Genomic DNA, 20,969 nt, shown 5'->3' on the forward strand with positions numbered 1-20,969 from the left:
GGGGCGGCATTATGACTGGTTAAAAAAAAAAAATTAGGTTTTTTTTTTTGATCATAGAAGTTGAAAAATGCTTGAAAAAATTAAAAAAAAAAACAACTCGCAAGAAAAAGAACTAGGAGGCTATATATATATATACACTAGGGTGTGTCTTATAATGCACTTTTTAAAAAAGTTTTGAATTTCTTATAGGGCACCCCTTTAATTGCTTCCTTTTGATGAAAAAATACACACATAAAAGTTTCATAGAATTTGAACATAATTTAGGGGGTGCTACCAGTGACTAAAATTACATTCATTGTGAAAAAAATGGTGTAAAAATCAACTCTTGACATATTTTTAATCAACATGAAATTAGGTTGGTTGGGTTTAACATAACACAAATACCTATTTCTTATATATACCAGATAATAATAAGCATTTCATGGTTGTCATTTTATGTAATAATGTCAAAAAAGCATTTGAAAGTTCGGTAATGCCATTCATATCACAGGTTTACACTTTCGGTCTAATATAATGACCAATATTGTAATTTTTCTCTTTGTTACTTCCATGTGACAATACAAACTTTTCACTGATTGCTACTTATTATCCAGACTAAATAAATAAATTTAAAAAATATAAAAAGAGAGAGAGAGTTGACAAATTTTGCAGCAGTGGTAGCACTCTCTAAATATTATTCAATTTTTATTTTTCATGTATGAGATTTTTTTTTTCATCCAAAGGAACAAAATGAGAGGGTGCCTCATGAAAAAATAACACCTTTAAAAATAAGACGCACCCTAATATACACACATACATAACATCTACTGAGAAGGAACATTCCGCATCATTGAAAACAATTCTAAAAAAGAAAATAAGAAAAACCAATTACAATGCTGCCTCCTGTTTGTCAATCAATTAATCAAAATGTCCCCCCCCCCAAAAAAAAAAAAAAAAAAATATTTTTTTTTGGAGGTCACTATGACCTCTAGTGACTTCCTATGTGGGCGACCCTGGGGGGGGGGTACAATTTTTTTTCATTCGCCGGAGGCAATAGACCCCATTGTTATGCTACTGAGTCTGACATATATGTTTGTGATTTCTTAAGCAACAAAATTTTGTTCATTATATTTTAAAATTATTTTTAACTAGTGGTACCCGCCCGGCTTTAGCCGTAATAGAAAAATTAATAGGTCTTTTGGTTCGCCTGTATATTTACAAATAATGCATGGTGAATTTTCTCGCCAATTGGCTTGTACCCATGTTATGGTTACATGTTATGATAATTTCGTAATTTACTCCTCCATCTTATGATAGTTTTGTTCTTAAAATTGGAATAGAAAAAGAACCACATCGAATTTTCAAAAAATCGCTTCCACGCTACAAACTAACTTTGTGCCAAATTTCATGAAAATCGGCAGAACGGTCTAGGCGCTATGTGCATCACAGACATCCTCTGGACAGACTTACAGCTTTATTATTAGTAAAGATGAAATATATGAGCTGTAAAGTGCGGGACAAAATCTTCATTTTCCCCTGGAAAGACCCAATTACGGCCGCGGAAATGTCTTCTCACACACTACATTTAATTAAAGGCATTTTATTGGTCTATATACACATAAATGTGCTTTCTTTTTGAAGTCAGTATGTCACATTCAGAATTGAAAGGAACAGATGGATTACAAATATAGAAGCCGAAAGTCATCACTTTTTTAAAATCAATGACACTAATCACATACATTTTTAAGGCAAATACACCACTCTTAAGGCATTTTTAATGGCAGTACACAACACATGTAGCATGTTATATGCCAGTGGAAACACACATTTTCATACTGAAAGACTTAATAAGAAATATGTAATAAATTGATTTTGATTTTTTAAGGCAACTACTAATTTTAAAAATACTAGTTGAATTTAGAAAAGTTAAAATAACTTTTAGTGGCAAATCTAAGCATAATACTTTTGGTACTTAATGCTGAAGAGAACTATTTATCAGTAGCATTGAAAAATATACAATGAAACAAAAGAGGTGAGTTTTAAATGAATCAAATAAATTAAAATTAATCAAATAATCAACTATTTAGAAATTAAGATAATAGCACATTTGCCAAGACAGAATCTAGGGGGGGGGGCACTAATTTGAAACAGTGTGCAACAGTCATTAAAAATAGGTTTCAGCAAATGCAATATATTAAACAGTGCCAATAGGAAGACAGTAGCATATTTTAGATTCTCTCTTTGCTTCAATGTCATTAGAAATACTTAGAAAACCAATTAAGAAAACGTAATCATTTGTACAGTTCTTAGTTTAAAACATATTATTGACTAGTAAAAGATAAATCATGCAATGAACATATACACACAGTGCACACAAGATCAAATTAAATTCTACAAATTTGCAAGGAAATACCTAACATGAATGTTGGAGAAAATGCAAGATCACACATTTTAAGGGATTCTTGTAGAGGTAGGTACTTAAAGACAACTTGATAAAGACAACAAATGTAAACATTTGCAATAATATTCAACTGCAGTTTTGTAGGTAACATTTTTTTTTTCAGATGTACATTACTCATTTTAAAAACATTCAATTAACTTATTAAGTAAAAATTTAAAGCTTTATATCTAAGAATAACAAACATTAAAAGCACAAAATAAAGTCTATGTACAAATGTAAACAATTACATAATACATTAACGTTTCAAATACTTATGTATTATGATTTTCACGCACAACAGCATGAAAAAATCTTGAATTGCACAAACAATTATGCATACATGATGCAATATTTTCTCTTTTATGATATGGAATGTTGACAAACATTTTCATCACTCTCCTTAATATGGGGTCCTCTGTGATATGTTTACCAAATCATGAGTACTAAATGAAAAGTTAACAAAGAAAGTAAGGCAACATGTATTTCAATTGAAAATCTTGCAAACATGTACAAAAGTTATATAGCAATATGATAAGTGTTATTCAATAAAACAAGACTTTTCTCCCCGACAGGACCTAAAATCTTTGCTTTCAAGAAATGAAGGCCTTCACTCTCTCTTTACGTTTTATCTATTCTCAATTGACATATCACAGTAGTAAATTTCATCACAAAAAGCAGAGCTGGCTTTCTTATTGTCCTTTGGCAACAGGTTAAATATTTATTTCAATTCTCGCTCAACAATAGGTTTAAATAAATGTTAATCATTTGGGAGATATAAACATCCAATGTTAAAATTAATTAACAAAAACGTTTCCAATTCGATCCATTGTGCTTCGAAAAAATGCTTGCCACAATTTAATTACATACAAAAAATTTGATCAAAATCGGTCCCGCCGTTTAAAAGCCTTATGATGACAAACCTCCGCACAGAAGATTTTTATATATTAAGACTAATAAATGTGACTTAAGATGATTCCAGGTCACATTGAAGGGTAACAAAAATTAATAACATCATATTTGAGTTAATGAAACCTGTGTAAGTTGACAACTTGCGGTGCACCACTTTAGTAGTCAATTTAAACAGGTGGTCAACTTACAGAGGTTGATTTATATGATAAGGGCTAATTCCGTGCCTGAAAAAAGCGGTCAACTTACAAGGGTGGTCAACTTCACAGGTTTTACTGTACTGAGATTTTCTTATTGTCTAGAGATTTAGAAAATTTGTTATTTTAATTGACGAGCTGTTTATGCAAAAATGAAGAAAATAAATTATTCAATGTAAAATAACATTTTTGATATCAGAACCGGCCTTAGTAAATGTGGGATCAAATTCATGGGCACCCACATACGGGGGCAAGTGGGATCTCAAGCCCCCTCCCCCCATAGAAATTTGAACTTCCTTGCTTTTAGTACTTTTTTCTTTGCACCAATGTAAAAACATTTCTTTTCCAGCCATTAAATGAATAAATCATTGAAAATGTCAAATTTTAATAACTCTAATACATACTGAAATTGGTTTCCATCGGAAAAATATCCTGCTAAACCATGAGGAAAATACCTGAGTCCCCCCCCCCCTTACAATTTTGCATATGGGCTCCTATAACCTAATTGGAGAATTCTGGCGGGGATCTTTACAGAATGATAGTACAAATTTGAACGATGCCTGATTGTGGATTTTCCCTAGGCGAGCAAAGATTTGAAACTGCTGCAATTATCCGTCTTCCTTCAAGTTTCTACATCAAGTTTTATTATTATCATTTTTAAAGAAATAAATGAACCAATACTCATAAAATTAGAGCGAATTTTAAGAACGTAAGATAAAGTTTAGCTCAGATTCTTTATACAGATATTTGACAGAAAAGTTACACCAAAATTTACATGTTCTGAAAAGCAATTTTAGACTGTCTTTGTAAGCAGTTGGAAAGAATGGGGAATACCCTCCTGGCAATTTTCCGAAATTTAATTTATTAATTTTTTTTAAAGCAGTTTTATTACAAAGATAAGGTTTGGGGTTTGGAGGTCCTTGGAAGAATTTTAAAAACTGACATCTGAAATCGCAAATTTGGACAATTTTTTAAACAATTCACGAAAAAGGGGAGCGGATTTCCTACCCACCAAATCATTTTCAAAATTAAAGACAAGATTAGACTAATTTTGGTAACGATGGGGAATTGAGGGCTCCTCTCATGATTCTTTTTCCGAAATCGTAGGTGAAGTTTGATGAAGATGAAGGGGGAGGGAATTTGGTGATTTCCTGCAGAAAATTTCTAAAATCGAAGGCTTTAAAGCGAAAAATTTAGACTATCTTTGGTGACGTTAGGGGATTTGGAGACTTTGAAAAGTTTTCAGTATTGAAGTCTTAAAAATGCAATTTTAGGCCATGTTTGGTAAGATTCCTTTAAGATTTTTTTTTTTTTAAATTGAAGTCAATTTTAGGCTATCTATAGGAAGAAAGGGTTCAGGGACTCTCTTGTGGTAGTTTCTAAAAGTGAAATATAAAGCTACTGTATTGACATTAAGGAAAGGCGTCAATAGAAGGAAAGAGCTTCAGAGACCGTCCTCCAGAAATGTTTTAAAATTTAAACCTTAAAAACGTTATTTTAGGTTACCTTTGAAGAAGCTAGAAGAAAAGGAGAGTGAAGGGTGTGAAATTTAGGAATCTCCCTTGGAATTTTTTTGTTAATTGAAAACTTAATGTGATTTTTGTCAATCTTTGGCGGTAAAGCTAAGGTAATTGTGGGTGTTAGGATAGCCTTCTTCTGAAACTTTTTGAAATTGAAGTCATAAAAATTCATTTCAAGTTAGTTTCAGCCAGGTTAGGAGAAGTGCCAGGGTTTAGTCATATCCTCTAGAGTTTTTTTGAAATTGAAGATTTAAAAACAAAAAATCTAGCAACATGTATATAGGGATTAGGAGAGAAATGGGTGCTACAGGCAATTTGTTTTCCTTAGAACTGTTTGAAGGTGATTCACGCGTATTGACTATGCTGTATTTGAGTTTATTACTTTTTTTCAGAATTGCACCTACGTTAGTGTTAACTGTATGTCAGAAAAATGTCATTGTTGCTGAGTTTTAGTATTTTTTAGCAAAATAAATCAAGAAATTTTTAAAAAATAGATAAATAAAAGTGATTAGATAAATGAAATAAATTTCAAAGATAACTTTGGGAGTCCCTAAAATTGCAAACTAATTTTCATAATATTTGGCTTGGACCGGTCTTGAAATAAAATTCAATGCACACTTCTGCCCATGGGTGCAAGACCTTCCGTCTCAGGACGGATTTCCGTCTTGGACAAAATTTCCGAGACGGAGGTTGGGACGGAAAGAAATTCTATTACTTTCCTTCAGTTTTTACTAAAAAAAGAAAAATTGAGTGTTCGAAAAATATGCTTTAATTGCAGGATCTTTCCATAACCACGAATTTACATGGACATTCTCTTGATTTTCCGCCATGACCTTGTTTTGTTTACAACGTGCTTTTGGAGGTGTGTGTCCTTTCGTTTTTTTTTTCTCATTTGCCAGTTCATTAATCGCCCATACCCTCCCCCCACCTTTCATTCTTTTCTGGTTTGTTCGCGCTATCTTGGGGAGACTTTCCGATCAAAACTGGTTTATGTTGCAAAAGTGAAAATCTTATGTCAAATGCGATTTCATTGCTGCAATAAAAAGATTTAAGATTGGCAGAAAAACTAATGGCTTGGAGCCCCGATTGCTTTTACTCCTAACATCATCCAACATTGCCTAAAATTGCGTTTTTGGAACTTCAATTTCGAAATATTGCCGAATGAGAGTTCTTGAACTCCGTCCCTTCGATAATGCATTCAAAAAGCGTGTAAATGTTATGAAAAAGGGAGTACAATTTCGTTTTTTAAGCTTCAATTTCGGGGAGAGCCAGCGCCCCTCCCTCTTTCTATAATATTTTTGTAGATCACCCAATATTGTGATTTTGGGACCCTGAACCTCCCCTTTCCCTGAACTTTACCAAAATGGCCTATCATTGCGCTTTTTAGACTTCAATTAAAAAAAATTGAAGTTTTTGAATTCAGGGAGAGCCCCCAGACCCCCAATTATTGGTGGTTTTTGGAACTACGATATCAAAACTCTTAAATATTACAATTAAAACTACTAGGTCCATATTGTTAGAAAAGTCAAAAGTGAAAAATTCAAAGTAAACACATATTCCAAAACTGCCATACTCAAAATCTACAACATTTATGATCATAAATTTTTCCTTAAGCACGCATGTGTGTGTGTGTGGGGGGGGGGGGGGGGGCTCAAAATATTTTCCATCTTGAACACATCCCCAAACTTGCACCCATGCTTCTGCCTGATAAACAAAGTACTCAATAAGCACTGAAGAAAAAAAATCAGTTTTATTTGAAAAATATTTGCATAGCACATTACGTAGTCCCAACCTTATAATTAACACAGAAAAATTCTATCCAAAGCAGTTTTCAACAACTAGATGGCACACACACATTCATACCCTGTACTGAATAGTATTTTTAAAAGAACAGGTCAAAGGCTTCAAGCAGAAAGAAAAAATGCATTTAAGGAGTTATGACAAATAATTAAGAGCCAAAGCCCAATTAAAAAAAAAATATATCTAAAGTTAAGGATTTTTGCTCAAAAGAATATGTGCACCCAAATTTAGAAATAAGCACTGTGGCAATTTTTAAAATGCTGTGGAATCAATCTAATTACTTTTAATTCAATGCACACAAACTAAAATATGTTCATATTCATAAACTAAGCATTCCAAAAAGTGCAAACTGAATTAAAGTGTGTAATTTCTCTTTGCTATGTTTAATAAAACCAATTAATGTTTTTCTCCTCACTTCATAGTTATCTTTCTTAATTGTTTTTGATGGCATCACCACATAGAATACCAACCTAAATAGAAAGTCGAAAGCATTATCTTTGCAAACAAATTCTTACAACTGAAATAGAAGTAGAAAGTGAAACACAAATACACTCAAACCTGTTTTTGTGCAATTTGTTTTGTGTGGTATATGAAAATTTCAATCAGATTGGGACTCAATTGGCGAAATTATTTATAAAATGAGTGCGAGGTAATATCTTCAAGTGACGACAGGGGCATCGCGATGGGGAGTCACTGTGCCCTCCAAAAAATTTCCTTATTCGAGAAATTTTGTCCGACTATTCGGCAAAATTATCATCACTTGGTTTATTTTGATTTTGTTTAAAGATAAGTTTTTGGGTTATTTTCTACGTGAGATATTTTTTAATTCAGCCCTTATCCACCGTATTAAAAATTTTTTTTAAAACTGTGTTGCGAAAACAACGTTTTATAGCTACTTGTGAAATTTTGAACAATTTTTTTAATGTGATTTTTTTTAATGCTGTCCCATCCACTGCATAAAAATAGGTTTGGGTGCACTTATTTTTAAATACTGACAAAAGCTTCAATAAAAAACAACACCAAAAATTTTAAAATGAAGGGAAAAAATCTTACCTTTTGCCGTATTTAAAGTGTATGATGAGAAAAATCACAGCCATCAATAAGCATATGCATCCAACTACAATGTAGGCAATCCCAAGAAACGGATTTTTACCACCAAGCCAAGAAGTGTTGGACAATATAACTCTTTTTGTTCCCTTAAATGGAGTCACTTTATATTCTAACACTAAGTTAAGGATCAAAAAATGCAAAAATACAATTTATCTTCAAATAGAATGCTCCAAAGAGCAACTCTCATGAACAGATCGGTTGCCAACACTTAAAGAACCTCCAACTCTTTAACTCAAAAAGGTGCATTAATTTTACACATTGTTAATTTGACAATTACAAACTGATATATTTTATGCATTCCCCGTCCCCTTTGGTTTTTTGAAAACCTGTAGTGAAGAATTAAAATCTCAATTCCACTTTTTTTGTGAGAAGACCAATAGAGTAATAGAGTGAATAACTAAGCAAAAGGTTACATAATTGACACATTACATTATACAATTACAAGTGGACAATATTTGATTTATACATTTTGAATACTATTAATTAATCATAAGGGAGATGCAGAGCATGCAGCCTAAATCAGGTGACATTTTTGAGGGAATTTAAGTTAAATAGAATTAAGTAATCGCATGAAAAACATAAAATGTACAAAAACGAAAGTCTTGCTTCCACAGTAAAAAAGTGTGAGGACTGATGTAAAACCAAGATGGCTGTTTTAGTTAGTATTTTGAGAAGTACCTAATTTAACAACATTGTTAAATATTGTTTCCTAATAAATTACCTTGCACCATTTATAATGAACATACATGTTAGACATCTTTATTTACAAACCTATCGGTAACCCCACGGCTTTGCTTGTAGTAGAAAATTAAAATGTCATTTGGTTCAGTGAATTCCTGGTTACTATTTCTTTTCTACTGAAGTGCATTTCTTTTGTAATTATTACACTCCGGAGTTCATTTTTTTATTTAAAACTTTTATTAATCGATGCCTGGGTTATTCATATTATTTATGCTACAATATGTACAGCTTTTTGAAATTACGAATCATCGCTAAGCTCAGAGCGCAGCTAACTCACAGCTCTCTCTCGACTTCCAGCATAGAAATGTCCAGTGGCGCAGCTAGACCCGACTTTCGGGGGGGGGGGGGGTTACTTCTTTTATATATATCTATATATATATATATATATATATATATATATATATATATATATATTATATATATATATATATGTGTGTGTGTGTGTAATCGCTTGGAATTTTTCCTTTCTCTTCTCTCTTCTTTTTTTTTTTTTGAGACTAACTTTTCGGGGGGGGGGGGTTGTCCCCAAAACCCCCCGCCCTTAGCTACGCCCCTGGAAATGTCTCTTATCATTTTCTCACGGATAGCTGGTTCCTTGGCATTTCTGGCCTGACCAAATCAGTTCCATGTGTGGGACACCTATCCCATCCGGCATTCATCACCGCACGTGCTACCTTGATCAGCCAAAGGGCTGACAGATTCGCCTATATATTTACAAATAATGGATGAGGATTTTCTCGCCAATTTGTTATTGGCTTGCCAAATTTTATTGGCTTGAGTAATTTGTTGGTAATTTGTAGGTCCACATTATGATAATTTGATTGGTAAAATGTCCTTAAAATTGGAACAGATAAAGGAAAAATTGAATTTTCGAAAAATCACTTTGAGGTTCTCCCCCCTAAGTTACAAACTAATTTTGTGCCAAATTTCATGAAAATCGGCAGGACGGTCTATGCGCTATGAATGTAGCAGACAGACAGAGATCCAGACATACCAACTTTCAGCTTTATTATCAGTAAAGATAATTATAGAGATTTGGCAATCACATGTCAACATAATAACATCGATCAAATTAATAGAGGTCTGAGCACTTTATTTATGCTTGCTTACCTATTGCCTAAACTAGACCTGCTACCATTTTATTATACGGTAATCTAACAATTACCCACGGAATTGGGTGGCATGGTAACCTGAGATAAGCAAATTCCATGGATAATCCACAAAATAGGTAAAAAATACTAGAGTTAGAGCATGCAGTAGCTTTAAAAATTCAATAATACTTGCATATATTTAAACCATAGCTCAGCAACAATAACAGTGTATGTGAATAATTTATGTAAAAGCTAAACAAAGCTAGCACATTATTCCAAGCGGATTACACACCTGTGCCAGCAATTCATGCAAAAACAGATTAAGCTAGCTACGCCAAAAAACATCAAGAGGAAGAAAACTTTTAATTTTCAACATTTTGATCACATTTTTGTTTTTTGCAAGGATGGGACACTTTTGAGGTTCAATGCTTAGCTAATTATTATTTCCTTTTTTTTTTTTGCAACATGTGTAATCTTTTAAAAAATAAGTTAAAAAAAATATATTTATGTAAATACTTATTTAAATGTGCCCATTCATGAATACAGTACGAAGATGTCAAACATGCATTCCAATTCTTTCTTTATTACTGCCAACTTAAAAATCTAATTTTGGCTGCAAGGTATTCTCTTTAGTCAACGTTTATGGTGTAAAGTGTCAAATTTTAAAAAAGTTAAAAATATAATAATAATTTTAGTAGTGTGTGCCAAGTGTATACTTTTTAACAAGTGTTTAGAATTTCTGTTTACAAATGAAAATGAGAAACACCAAAGGAACCTAAAAATGTTTAATATTTATACTATTAGCAATTTTACCATCTCCAGTTTTATTTTTTTTTTCTTTTTGCTATAAAGAACTTTTGGATTCAGCATAAATGCTGAAATACATTGATATTTGATTTTTAAAATATAGCCTAACATGGATTTAGTGTTTTTTTTTTGTTTTTTTTTTTTGACAATTTTGTTATAACGTCAAAAAAAAAAAAAAAAAAATTGTAGTCCCTTCATTTGCCCATTGAGAGTAATGATGATCATTTATGTCACTTGGTGTCAAATATTCTGGTCTCTTGGATAAGGTTATAACAGGGTTACACCATATTAAAGAATTTCAATAGATTCAGAGGACTTACTATATAAATGTAATAACAAATAAAATGTAACAAATGCTTAGTAACAAATACAAGGTAACAAAAATTAGTTATCAAAAATACACTGCAATTATTTTCAGACTACAATTAACCCTTGTTTATCGCGGTCAATTCGTTCCAGACTTCACCACGATAACTGAATTTCCGCGAAGTAGGATTCTGTATTTATAAACCGAATATTTTCCTAATTAGAGGACATAAAACTTACTGACGACAATTTAAATAGGTTTTTAACATAGTTAGAGCCCCCTAGACATGAAACAGCACCCTTATTCAACATTACATTTGTATTACTTAATATATTGCACAAAATATGAGAAAACGAGATATATTAGATGGAATCGATAGTACATTAATTATATATTGGGAAATAAAGTGTACACTCACACGCACATGCAGTTCTTACACACTACTACTAACCTATGAAAATAGCTCAACTTCAACTTGTTCAATGATGAATTAATTTCCAGTTAGTGACCGTATGTGCTCCCTTTCTTCCTCTACGTTTATCCTCATCAAAGGTATTACGCATACAGCTTAAAAAGCAAGTACGTTGTTAAACACCATTAGAGATGTATTCATCCCCAAGTAATAATACAGTGATTTATACTTTGCAGTTAGCGTTTAAGGTTAAATTGAGATAAACTTTCTTCGGCGATTTTAAATCTCCACTCCCTCAACTAGTACAACTACAGTCCCTAAGAAGAGCTTACCTTACTTAAAAGACATAATTTGTAATTCTCTGGTAAGAAAAAGTTTACATGAGAACATAAAAAAGGCTCACTGCTATAATTGAAAAAAAAAAAAAAAAAACAGAAAAAACCACGATGTAGTGAAACCGTGAAATTCGAAGCGCAAAGTAGCAAGGAACGACTGTATTTCCATCGGTGATTCAATCAACAGTTAAAACAGGGGGGGGGGGGGAGGATTGGACAAACACATCAACGTCTACGTAAACAATGTCTATATTAACCACCGTACAAAATTGGTCTGAAAAATAGAACAAAAAAAAATTGAAAATTGAACAAAAAGGATACTATACAATATTTCCAGCTCATATTTTCCAGCCGGCAATCCGGAAGTAAACAATTCAGCACTATGATCGATGCGCCTGTACAATTTTCGAAAGGTGGGTAAGGCTGCAGTTCTCATCCAAACAATAAGATCTTCATTTTGGAAACCATTGTTAGAAGGATCTTGTGGATCCAAATTGTAGACTTCAACCGACCAGTTGATGGGTCTACTTGTATGACTGAAGGCTGTAAGGATGTAAAAATAAATTATTAAGTATTTTTAAGATAAGTGCACAAAATATTATGCCTCAAAATTCAATTCGCTTATAGTGCTGGCCAAATTATTAGACTAAGTTTATTTCAAAAGCAAATTCGTTACATAACTGTAGACACATTAATGAACATTAAATAATTATCTAACATTTAGTATGCATTCCCTTGTTCTTGATGAGCATTTTAAGTCTTTTTGGCATACTTTTCACAAGGTTTACGCCATTTCTTAACCTTTTAAAAAAGGAGTTAAAAAAATTGTTTATACTCACTATTATATATACTCACATACACATACTCACTAATTACCTAAAACTAACTTTAAATATAACAGAACACACTAATCAAAAGAACTAATGAACTGTTGAAGCTGACTGAGGTTATGTGCCTGGTAGGTAGATAAACAAAGAACATAAATAAAACAGACAGTGCTACCACCTGCAAACATTAAATTCTGCTAAAATAACATAATAATCAGTGTACAGTATGTACTGTACTTTAACAGTAAAATAAATAGTATTTTAGTACAAATAGTGTACAAAAAACAAAAAAAAACTCATTAATAATTTGGGCAGCACTGTATATGAGCAGGGTTTCCACTCATTTCTGGAGAAAAAATTCCATGTTTTTCCTGCATGAATATGCAGCATGATTAAGGTGACCTTATGTTTCGTTTTTAGGTAGACTGTACCATTGTACCATGTACCCACACACAGCTGTGGGACGCTGTAATGTCCCGTTTTCCGAAGTGACCGAATGTAATACTCTGAATGTTTTCACCGAATATCGTTGGGTGTAATTGTTTAAGCATTTTTATAACAATTCAGGCAAACTTTTGAATAATTACTGTTTTTATGTATTTGAGGTTAATATATGACGATACAATAACAAATGACAATAAAATAACATTTGGCGTGTTCCCTCCTCCAATGCATCAGTAAAATGACATTCTTGCTTAGTTTGTGGATTAGCCCAGTTGCAAGCCGCAGTGCATAAAGCAACTTTGATTGTAAGATTTTAAAAATTATATCGTGGGGTTACAAGTGAAACCCACTAAGTCAAATATAATTGATTTTCGGATTTTTAGCTCTTCTTGATCACAGAAATCAGTTCTTTTGACTGGTGAAATGTATTAAGTCATATAGCTTATTTTTTTCTTTTATATTTCAAAGTTTTGTAATCACATTAAGTACTTTAGGCTATTAGTTTGTACAAAACAACAAAATCTTTAATCAGCGTTTACTCAAAACCATGTTTTATAACTTATTGTATTTCACTTGTAACCCCACGATTTGAGATCTTCAGGAATCTTTTCTTATCTAAAACAAGCACCAAATATACTCAAACAACTTTGCAACGTTAAAAAATATACTACATTAATACCTTTTTAAAATCTGATTAACACAAACTGTAAAAAAGAATGCAGAACTTAATAAAAAAAACACTTGGAGTTGCCCGAAATTGATAATTGTCATGTTTTGATTATAAAAATAAATGGTCACTTTATGCACGACAAATGAGCGCACACTGATATTAGAAAAAGAACATTAGTATTCGGATGGTTTCATCACAGGGGGAAAAAATCAAAATAAAGGGAAATAAAGAAGAATTCGTGATATTTGAAATAATAGCATGATGATGAATTTATTCAACTTTCTTCAAAAAAAAAAAAAAAAAACTCATTTTTACCATTTACTACTTGGACCTTAAAAGATAAAAAATGCATAAGTAGGGTAGACCAATAAATATTGGTCACTAATTTCATGCTCTCAAAATTAAATTAGCATAAAATGCTAGATAAAACAATATATAATTTTTGCTTTTATGAATAGACACATTCATATTTACTTTTTTTTTTAAAGTAAAATTATCATTATTTATTTATTTATTTGTAGTTTATATATTTTGGCATTGATATTTGCAACTTCAGTTCCTAAAAAATTTAAAATTCCCGCACTTTCCAGGCTTTTAAGGAAATTTTCAAAATTCCCTGTTTTTTTCTGCTGATTTTTGAATTCCCTGTACTTTTTCTATTTCTTCAGGTTTCCCTATGACAAGGCCCCTAATATCCCTATGACAACCCTAATGAGGCATTGAGAGTCAGTGGCAGATAGACACAAGGGGTGGATCATGGGGGTCATGACCCCATTGATCCATTGTGGACTTGATCCACTTTAGCTCTGATTGTTTCATATATACATGAAATGTTAAAGGAAAATACTTTGATCAAAATGCCCACATAAATAAATATTAGAAAGTTTGAAAAAGCATTTTTATACAAATACAGAGAAAAATCAACAGAGTGCTGTAGTGGTAAGGAATTGGTCTTTTATGCCCAAAAGCGCAAGTGCGAACCTGGCTCCAGTTGATGAATTTTCAAGATGCAGAAAATTGACAGCATCCCTGTCGTAATATACAGCAAAAAAAGATTCTGCAAAAATTTGTTTTGCTTACACTTCCAGTAAAATTAAATTCCTAATACACTTTAGCACTATAAGAGCCCAGGTGCCTCCATCTGGTGGAAAAAAACAGGACGAAAAAATTGTCGTGGTAATGGCATTCGCCAATAGTGGTGCCACATAAAAGAATGGTTGATGGTTTTTTCTGTGAATGGTCAACAGCCACTACGCAGCCTACAGAGCCCAATTTAAAACAAAAACATAGAGAAGAAAATGAGGAATTTTAATGCTTTTAAACAGGGCTGTAACCAGACTTTTGTTTCGGGGAGGGTTTTCACCAAATACATTTTTTGTAAAATCTATATAATTAATTAAATTTGATTTGATTGTATATTCTATTGATTTTTGTTGCAATTTTAAACAAATGAAAAATATGATGTGTTTATCTAATGATGAAAAAAATCTAATGCGTGCATGCAGTGCATAACTCCTTTGTACTCTTATTAATCGATGTATTTTTGATAACTCAAAAGAATAGATGCGCACACTTACTTATAAGCATATTCGAATTAACACTTCTTAAAGTAATATGATTTTACAATAATTAAATAGGTTAAATACAGATCTTGAACGCCTCAAATTAAAAAAAAATCGATGATTTTAAATGTTTTTGTAAGAAATGATGTTTGCAATAACTACAGTTAAAATAAAATAAAATAGTAAAAAATAAATGCTGTAGATAGTACAATTTTTCAATAAAAATATTTTTCAAATGAAATTTTTTAAAAAAATGAAAAGAGTTTTAAAAAAATGAAGTGGTAATTATAAATTTTTCATCAAAAAAATATGATGAAAAGCACTTTTTGGAATGCTTTTGAAAAGTTTCGGAGGGGGTTTGAACCCTAAGAACCCTCCCCTTGCATACAGCGCTGTTTTTAAATATTGAACTAATAAAGTTCCAAGAATACATTTTAAGTTTTACTTTTTTAATCTTGTTTAAAAAGTTCATAAAAATAACATAACTCCCTCAGAGTGGCACGGGAATCGCGGATAAGATAATTCTCGGATGCAAACTAAGTAAAAAAGAATGGTATTGTATGCAATAGGTTTAAAAGATCAATAAAAACATGCATGCATTTAGCATGAAGCATTTAGCGTATAGCTAAAATGATAACAGTGCATGTAAAAAATTCATGTAAACGCAACAAAAGGATGGCCCATTATGCAAACGGATTACACACCTATGTGAGCAAATCGTGCATGCAGATGAACTGCAACAGATCAAGCTATGTTACAACTAAAACTCAAAGGGTATGGTGAGAGGAATTTTTACAAGACTGGTCCAGTCACTCACACATGTCACAAGTCTAGATCTAAAAGCCAGTAAGTAGGGTAAGTCCAAAAATTAGTAAGTAGGAAAGATCTAAAGCAGTGTAGATCTAAGAATCCACATTTCAACTTTTCAGGATTCAGTGACCGAAATTTTTTTGATGTAATTATGAGGGAGGGTTGAGAAAGCAATAGGAATGTCAAAAAATAATTTTTGCACTTGTCGAGTTAAAATGTGCATTTATCGAAATTCAGTAAATCATTAATATACAGTAAACTCCCGATTATCCGCGGAATAAGGTGGCACGGTAAACAAGGATAAGCGAAAACCGTGTATAATCCGAACAATGGGTAAAAAACAATACTACTGTATACAATAGCTAAAAAATATGAATAAAACTCAAACTTACATTTAAGTTATAGCTAAAAACATTGCTACATTGCACCTACTAACATTGAATGTAAAAAAAAATATACCCATTTAAAGCTAAAAACAAATAGTAACACAATCATGAGTTTAAAAAATATTTAATGAATGTTAAAAAAATTAATAAAATAAATTGTGAAAAGACCCGCGGATAAGCTGAGCCGCGGGTAATCCGACTGCCGAAAGTCGGGAGTTTACCGTATGTATGAATATATATATATATACATATATATATATATATATTTTAACATGTGAAAGGCCCTGGATAAGCCACTCATGGATAATCAGGAGTTGACTGTATGCCCTAAAATACAGGAAGTAATGAAAACATAACTCCGAGAGTGCATGTTGTCTGCTGGCCCAGCCTTATGTGTTATGCAATTAACAGTGGCTTTAAAGCTTAGGTATAACCTTTTGTTGCAAATGCATGCCCTTATTACATTGCTTTAACCTAAAGATTTTACATTTTAATACTAACCAGTCTTCAAATCAGCACCACGTGGATTTTGAAATTTAACACTTTTGTCGGTTTTCCAAGCAATATCGGTCCTCAGCAACGGAACTGGTATTTTCTGTACATCTGAAGCACCTTGCTTCATAAAATACAAAGATATTTTATCTGTAAAAGAAAATAATCAAAAATGTAACACAGAACAAAACAAAAGAAAACAAAAGTACGCTGTTCAATAGCCTCTAAAGAAATTCCTTTTCCAGAATACATTAAGTATTTCCATTGCAAATGCATAAGAAACAATTCAGGAAATACCTTAACATTTTTATATTGTTTCAAATTCTTTTTGGCCAATGCATTTTAACATTACATAGTAGATACATCTCATACAGATACTGTGGCAAAGAACAAATAAATATGTTCTAAAAATAAAAGTTTAATACATTTTTTATTATTCCATTATTGATGCTCATAATTTCAACAAATGAAACAATTTTTCATTTCACGACAAAGTTTTAATGTTAAACACCAGGTAACATGACACTTTAGACTGTTCAAATTCTTCCAGTAAAATACAAAAAGTACAGGGGGGAGGGTGTATCCCTTGTATAATACGGTTAAATCGTTCCGCATAGTATTGAAAGTGCTATACGAGAATTTTACTCATTTTTTAACCTAATTAATTATGTACATATCATAAGTCACGACAATGTGTACCTTGTTATACAGAAACCATGTTCAGTGTTATATCAAAACCGTGTTATTTGAGACCTTGAAATAGTGTAAATCAAGGAATGTGTACCATGTTATATTGAAACCAATTCATAAGGTACAAATTTAATAGCTGAAATTTTGGCTCTATAGAACATATAAATGAAAACTGGAAACCAGAACATATAAAGACCCACTGATTTAAAAATAAGAGTTGTTATAAATGATAAAGCTTAATTATTTTACAAACCTTAAATTAAAACTGTTATGCACAACAATAAACTTAATTCACTTTTTTTTCTGTACTAAGAACAAAATGCATTCCATAAGAAAAAATATTTGCACTTTTCTGTAGCAATAAAGTTTGTCTGAGCAACAACAACACAAAATTTAAAATAAAATAAATTAGAGTCATTCTATTTATTTTATTTATAATTTGTTTTGACTACATTTTTCATTTGCCAAATTTAGCTTACGTTTACTCCTAATGTTATTTTCTTAGAATGCATTGGAAACAAAATAATATTCACCTTTTTGCTTTCAGAACACTGATGAGAAAAATCAAGTACGTATGTATTTAAAAGTTAAAAGTTGGTGTTATATGGGGAAACCAAACTTTTGAGCCCGAGACAGACAATTTTTCGTAAAAGTTTCATAAAAACAAAGTAAAAATTTATTACAGTTGTAATCATACATTTTTAACAGTATACTGAACAAAAACTGAATTCTTTCTTTTAAAACTCGTGTTACATCAAAACCGTGTAGTTACGAATTAAAGTTTCATACCGTGTAGTATCGAAACCGTGTTGCAGAAGTTTTGTGTTGCACGAGGGATGCCTGTATCAAGATAGTTTAATTGTAGGAAATTCTGACAGACAATATGCAGGGGCGTCTAGAAGATAGGTCATTGTGACCTTCCAAAAAATCCTTACGCTGCAAAATTTGCCTAACAATTCAGTAAATTTAGGGACAGCATTGAAAAAACTTTTAAAAAATGATGCCCAATGAGTCTCCTCATTAGGTGTAAGTATTTGTGTATGATCGTTTTTTTATCACACAGCAAAATTCAGAGTTTCATTTGGTAAACTAAGAATTCCCAGTGCCCCTCCCCCAGTTCTAGTTTGAGGTATCCCTGGTAAGAAAGTGCTTATTGAACTGAGATAAAATCTTTATGCGATAAGTTTGATGTGGGCCGTGAGCAGTCTTGCATAATATAGATGAATGAGCGAACGGCATTCACAGAAAATTTTTGGCTCCGCAGAAATTTTTTTTCAAACTGCTAACGTTAATTTAAAAAATAAATAAATAAAAAATAAAATATATTTTTTTAATTATTAAGGGAATTAAAAAAAAAAAGTTTATTTCTGTTGAAGCCTTTTTCCAAAAGCCTTTTAAAGCACATGTGTGAAAAAAAAATAGTTTTGGTTGGTTTCAGTTGGTGAAAAAAGCAAACTATATGTTATTGTAAAAAAAAAATTAAATGATTTAAAGCACTTTTTTTGGCCTCCTTCATATTTGAATATAAATTTAATTCTTTATTCAAGGGTGAGTTAGGCAAAATAATTACTTGCAGAAAATTTTCCAGCTAGGATTCGTGTTCGCAGAAAGCTTTTCATTTTATCCAAGTCTGGTCATGAGATTTGACCTCTGTTCAATAAGAACACTTTCATACACCAATTAGAAACATACAGCACTCTCTGATGATCAATTTTTGAGTTATTTTTGAAAACAGGTGTATAAAAAATTCCAAACCTGCTGTGCTGGTGCAACATAGCACTTGTTCACCTTTCCATGTCACACGGTTTTGCTATTAAGTCATTTAAAAGTCGGGGAGTTCTTTCTCTAACACCCTGTATATCAGAATTTCCGTATTTAGATTTTTCAGGAACTCTTAAATGTATTTTGGGTTTCAAATCCTAAAAGGGTGTCAGTCGGCATAAATACCCCCCGTAGTGATGCTACTATGTTTGATGGATGAAATAATTTAAAATGATAAAAGAAAAATTCAGAATAAAAATCTTTATTTTTCATAAACTTTTAAATAAATTTTTTAAAAAAATTTAGTGTCACCCCCACCCCCTTACCAGAGGGAGAGGCAGCGCCCCTTCCCCAGCATACTCCTTCTACCCCTGTCAATGCAACTACATTTTGATTGAATAAAAATTATTTAAGATACTGGGAAAATTTTTCAGAATTAAAGATTATTTTTTATAAATTTTCAAATCCGGGCCTACTCTCCCCTTCCCTCTCCCCCGTTGTGACACGACTGTATTAATCCACACAATGTGTTATGAGTCTACGTAATAAAATAGGCTAATCTTGATAACTCAAAGTTTATACTTCGAATGCTCCTTTATCTCGAAGTTTTCATCCGGGTCCCAAACTCTTGTGACTGTTGTGGAAACTTTGCAAAATTCAAACTACCAATAACTTGAACATTTTAGCCGGTTGCTTGGGAGTTTGAGTTATCGAGATTTCACCGTATATTCAAATAAAATTTATTTTTTAATTACAATACAAATATAGTAGATTATCTCAATTCTGAACACTCATGGGACCGAACATAAGTCTTCAGATTATGGGAGTGTTCTGTATAGAGGAAGACGAAATACATGAGGCAGTGAGAAGCAAAGGGATGTAAGGGGCAAAATTAAAAATTTGGAGATAATCAACTCAAATGGTAGGTGAACCCCTCTTTTGTCTTGAGGCAAGAGATAGTACTAGTAGCCCTGGCAGGTGCTGCTGTACAGCATGATTTAGGGGGAAAAATCAATGAAGCATACCAAGAACGTTATCTTTATAGTCGTTTAACTCGAAGCTTGAAAATGTCCCCTTACATTCTTTTTGCTTCTCACTGCCTCATATGTGCGCGCCGGGACTATCCAAATGTGTTCAGATTGTCGGGGTGTTTATATTAGAGAGAGTTCACATAGAGAGTCCACTGCAGCTTACAATGAAATAACATAAAGAACTATTTAAAAATCACTAAAAACTCACCACAAGAGGCCCATAATTAAACTTAGAAAAAATCAAAATCAAATTAAAAACTTAATACATTAAAAGGTTATGTTTATGTTATAAAAAATTCATCAGACTAGTAAGAGTAACTTAGTAAACCAATTACCATTGAACATGCTATTAGCAATTGCTCCACATGGTGCTATAGTTTTGTTGGTGAACTCGTTGATATCGTAGGGTTGACAGTCAGTAGATGGCTCTTTAGTGAGGTCACCTAAAAGTTGGGCATCATCCCTTGATTTGACATACCGTCTGTGGTTTTGATAGTAGTTTGTAAGCCCATAGTACATGAATACGTCTTTCTGAAAAAATAAAATTAAAAACAATTGATTGAGCAATTTTGAACTTTAATAAAAAAAAATTAAAAAAAAAAGCAAATGTATGTCAAGCTATCTTTTCCCAAATTGCTTGTAGTCCAGAGA

At 32.1% G+C, this 20,969-nt stretch overlaps 1 protein-coding gene across 1 annotated transcript in view; it reads right to left on the reverse strand.

Moving 5' to 3' along the window:
- Positions 1-1,580: 1,580 nt before the first annotated feature.
- LOC129220142 (cell cycle control protein 50A-like) overlaps positions 1,581-20,969 on the reverse strand; it is a 31,642-nt gene continuing 12,253 nt past the window's right edge. Inside the window, exons 4-8 of the mRNA XM_054854494.1 lie at positions 20,654-20,849; positions 16,846-16,986; positions 11,967-12,188; positions 7,896-8,061; positions 1,581-2,862 (exon numbers count right to left, since the gene is read on the reverse strand). Coding sequence (XP_054710469.1) covers positions 2,820-2,862; positions 7,896-8,061; positions 11,967-12,188; positions 16,846-16,986; positions 20,654-20,849 — 768 coding nt within the window. The 3' untranslated portion in view covers positions 1,581-2,819. The remainder of the gene's footprint in view (positions 2,863-7,895; positions 8,062-11,966; positions 12,189-16,845; positions 16,987-20,653; positions 20,850-20,969) is intronic.

The sequence above is a fragment of the Uloborus diversus genome, chromosome 4, assembly GCF_026930045.1.
Source record: "Uloborus diversus isolate 005 chromosome 4, Udiv.v.3.1, whole genome shotgun sequence".
NCBI lineage: Eukaryota > Metazoa > Arthropoda > Arachnida > Araneae > Uloboridae > Uloborus > Uloborus diversus.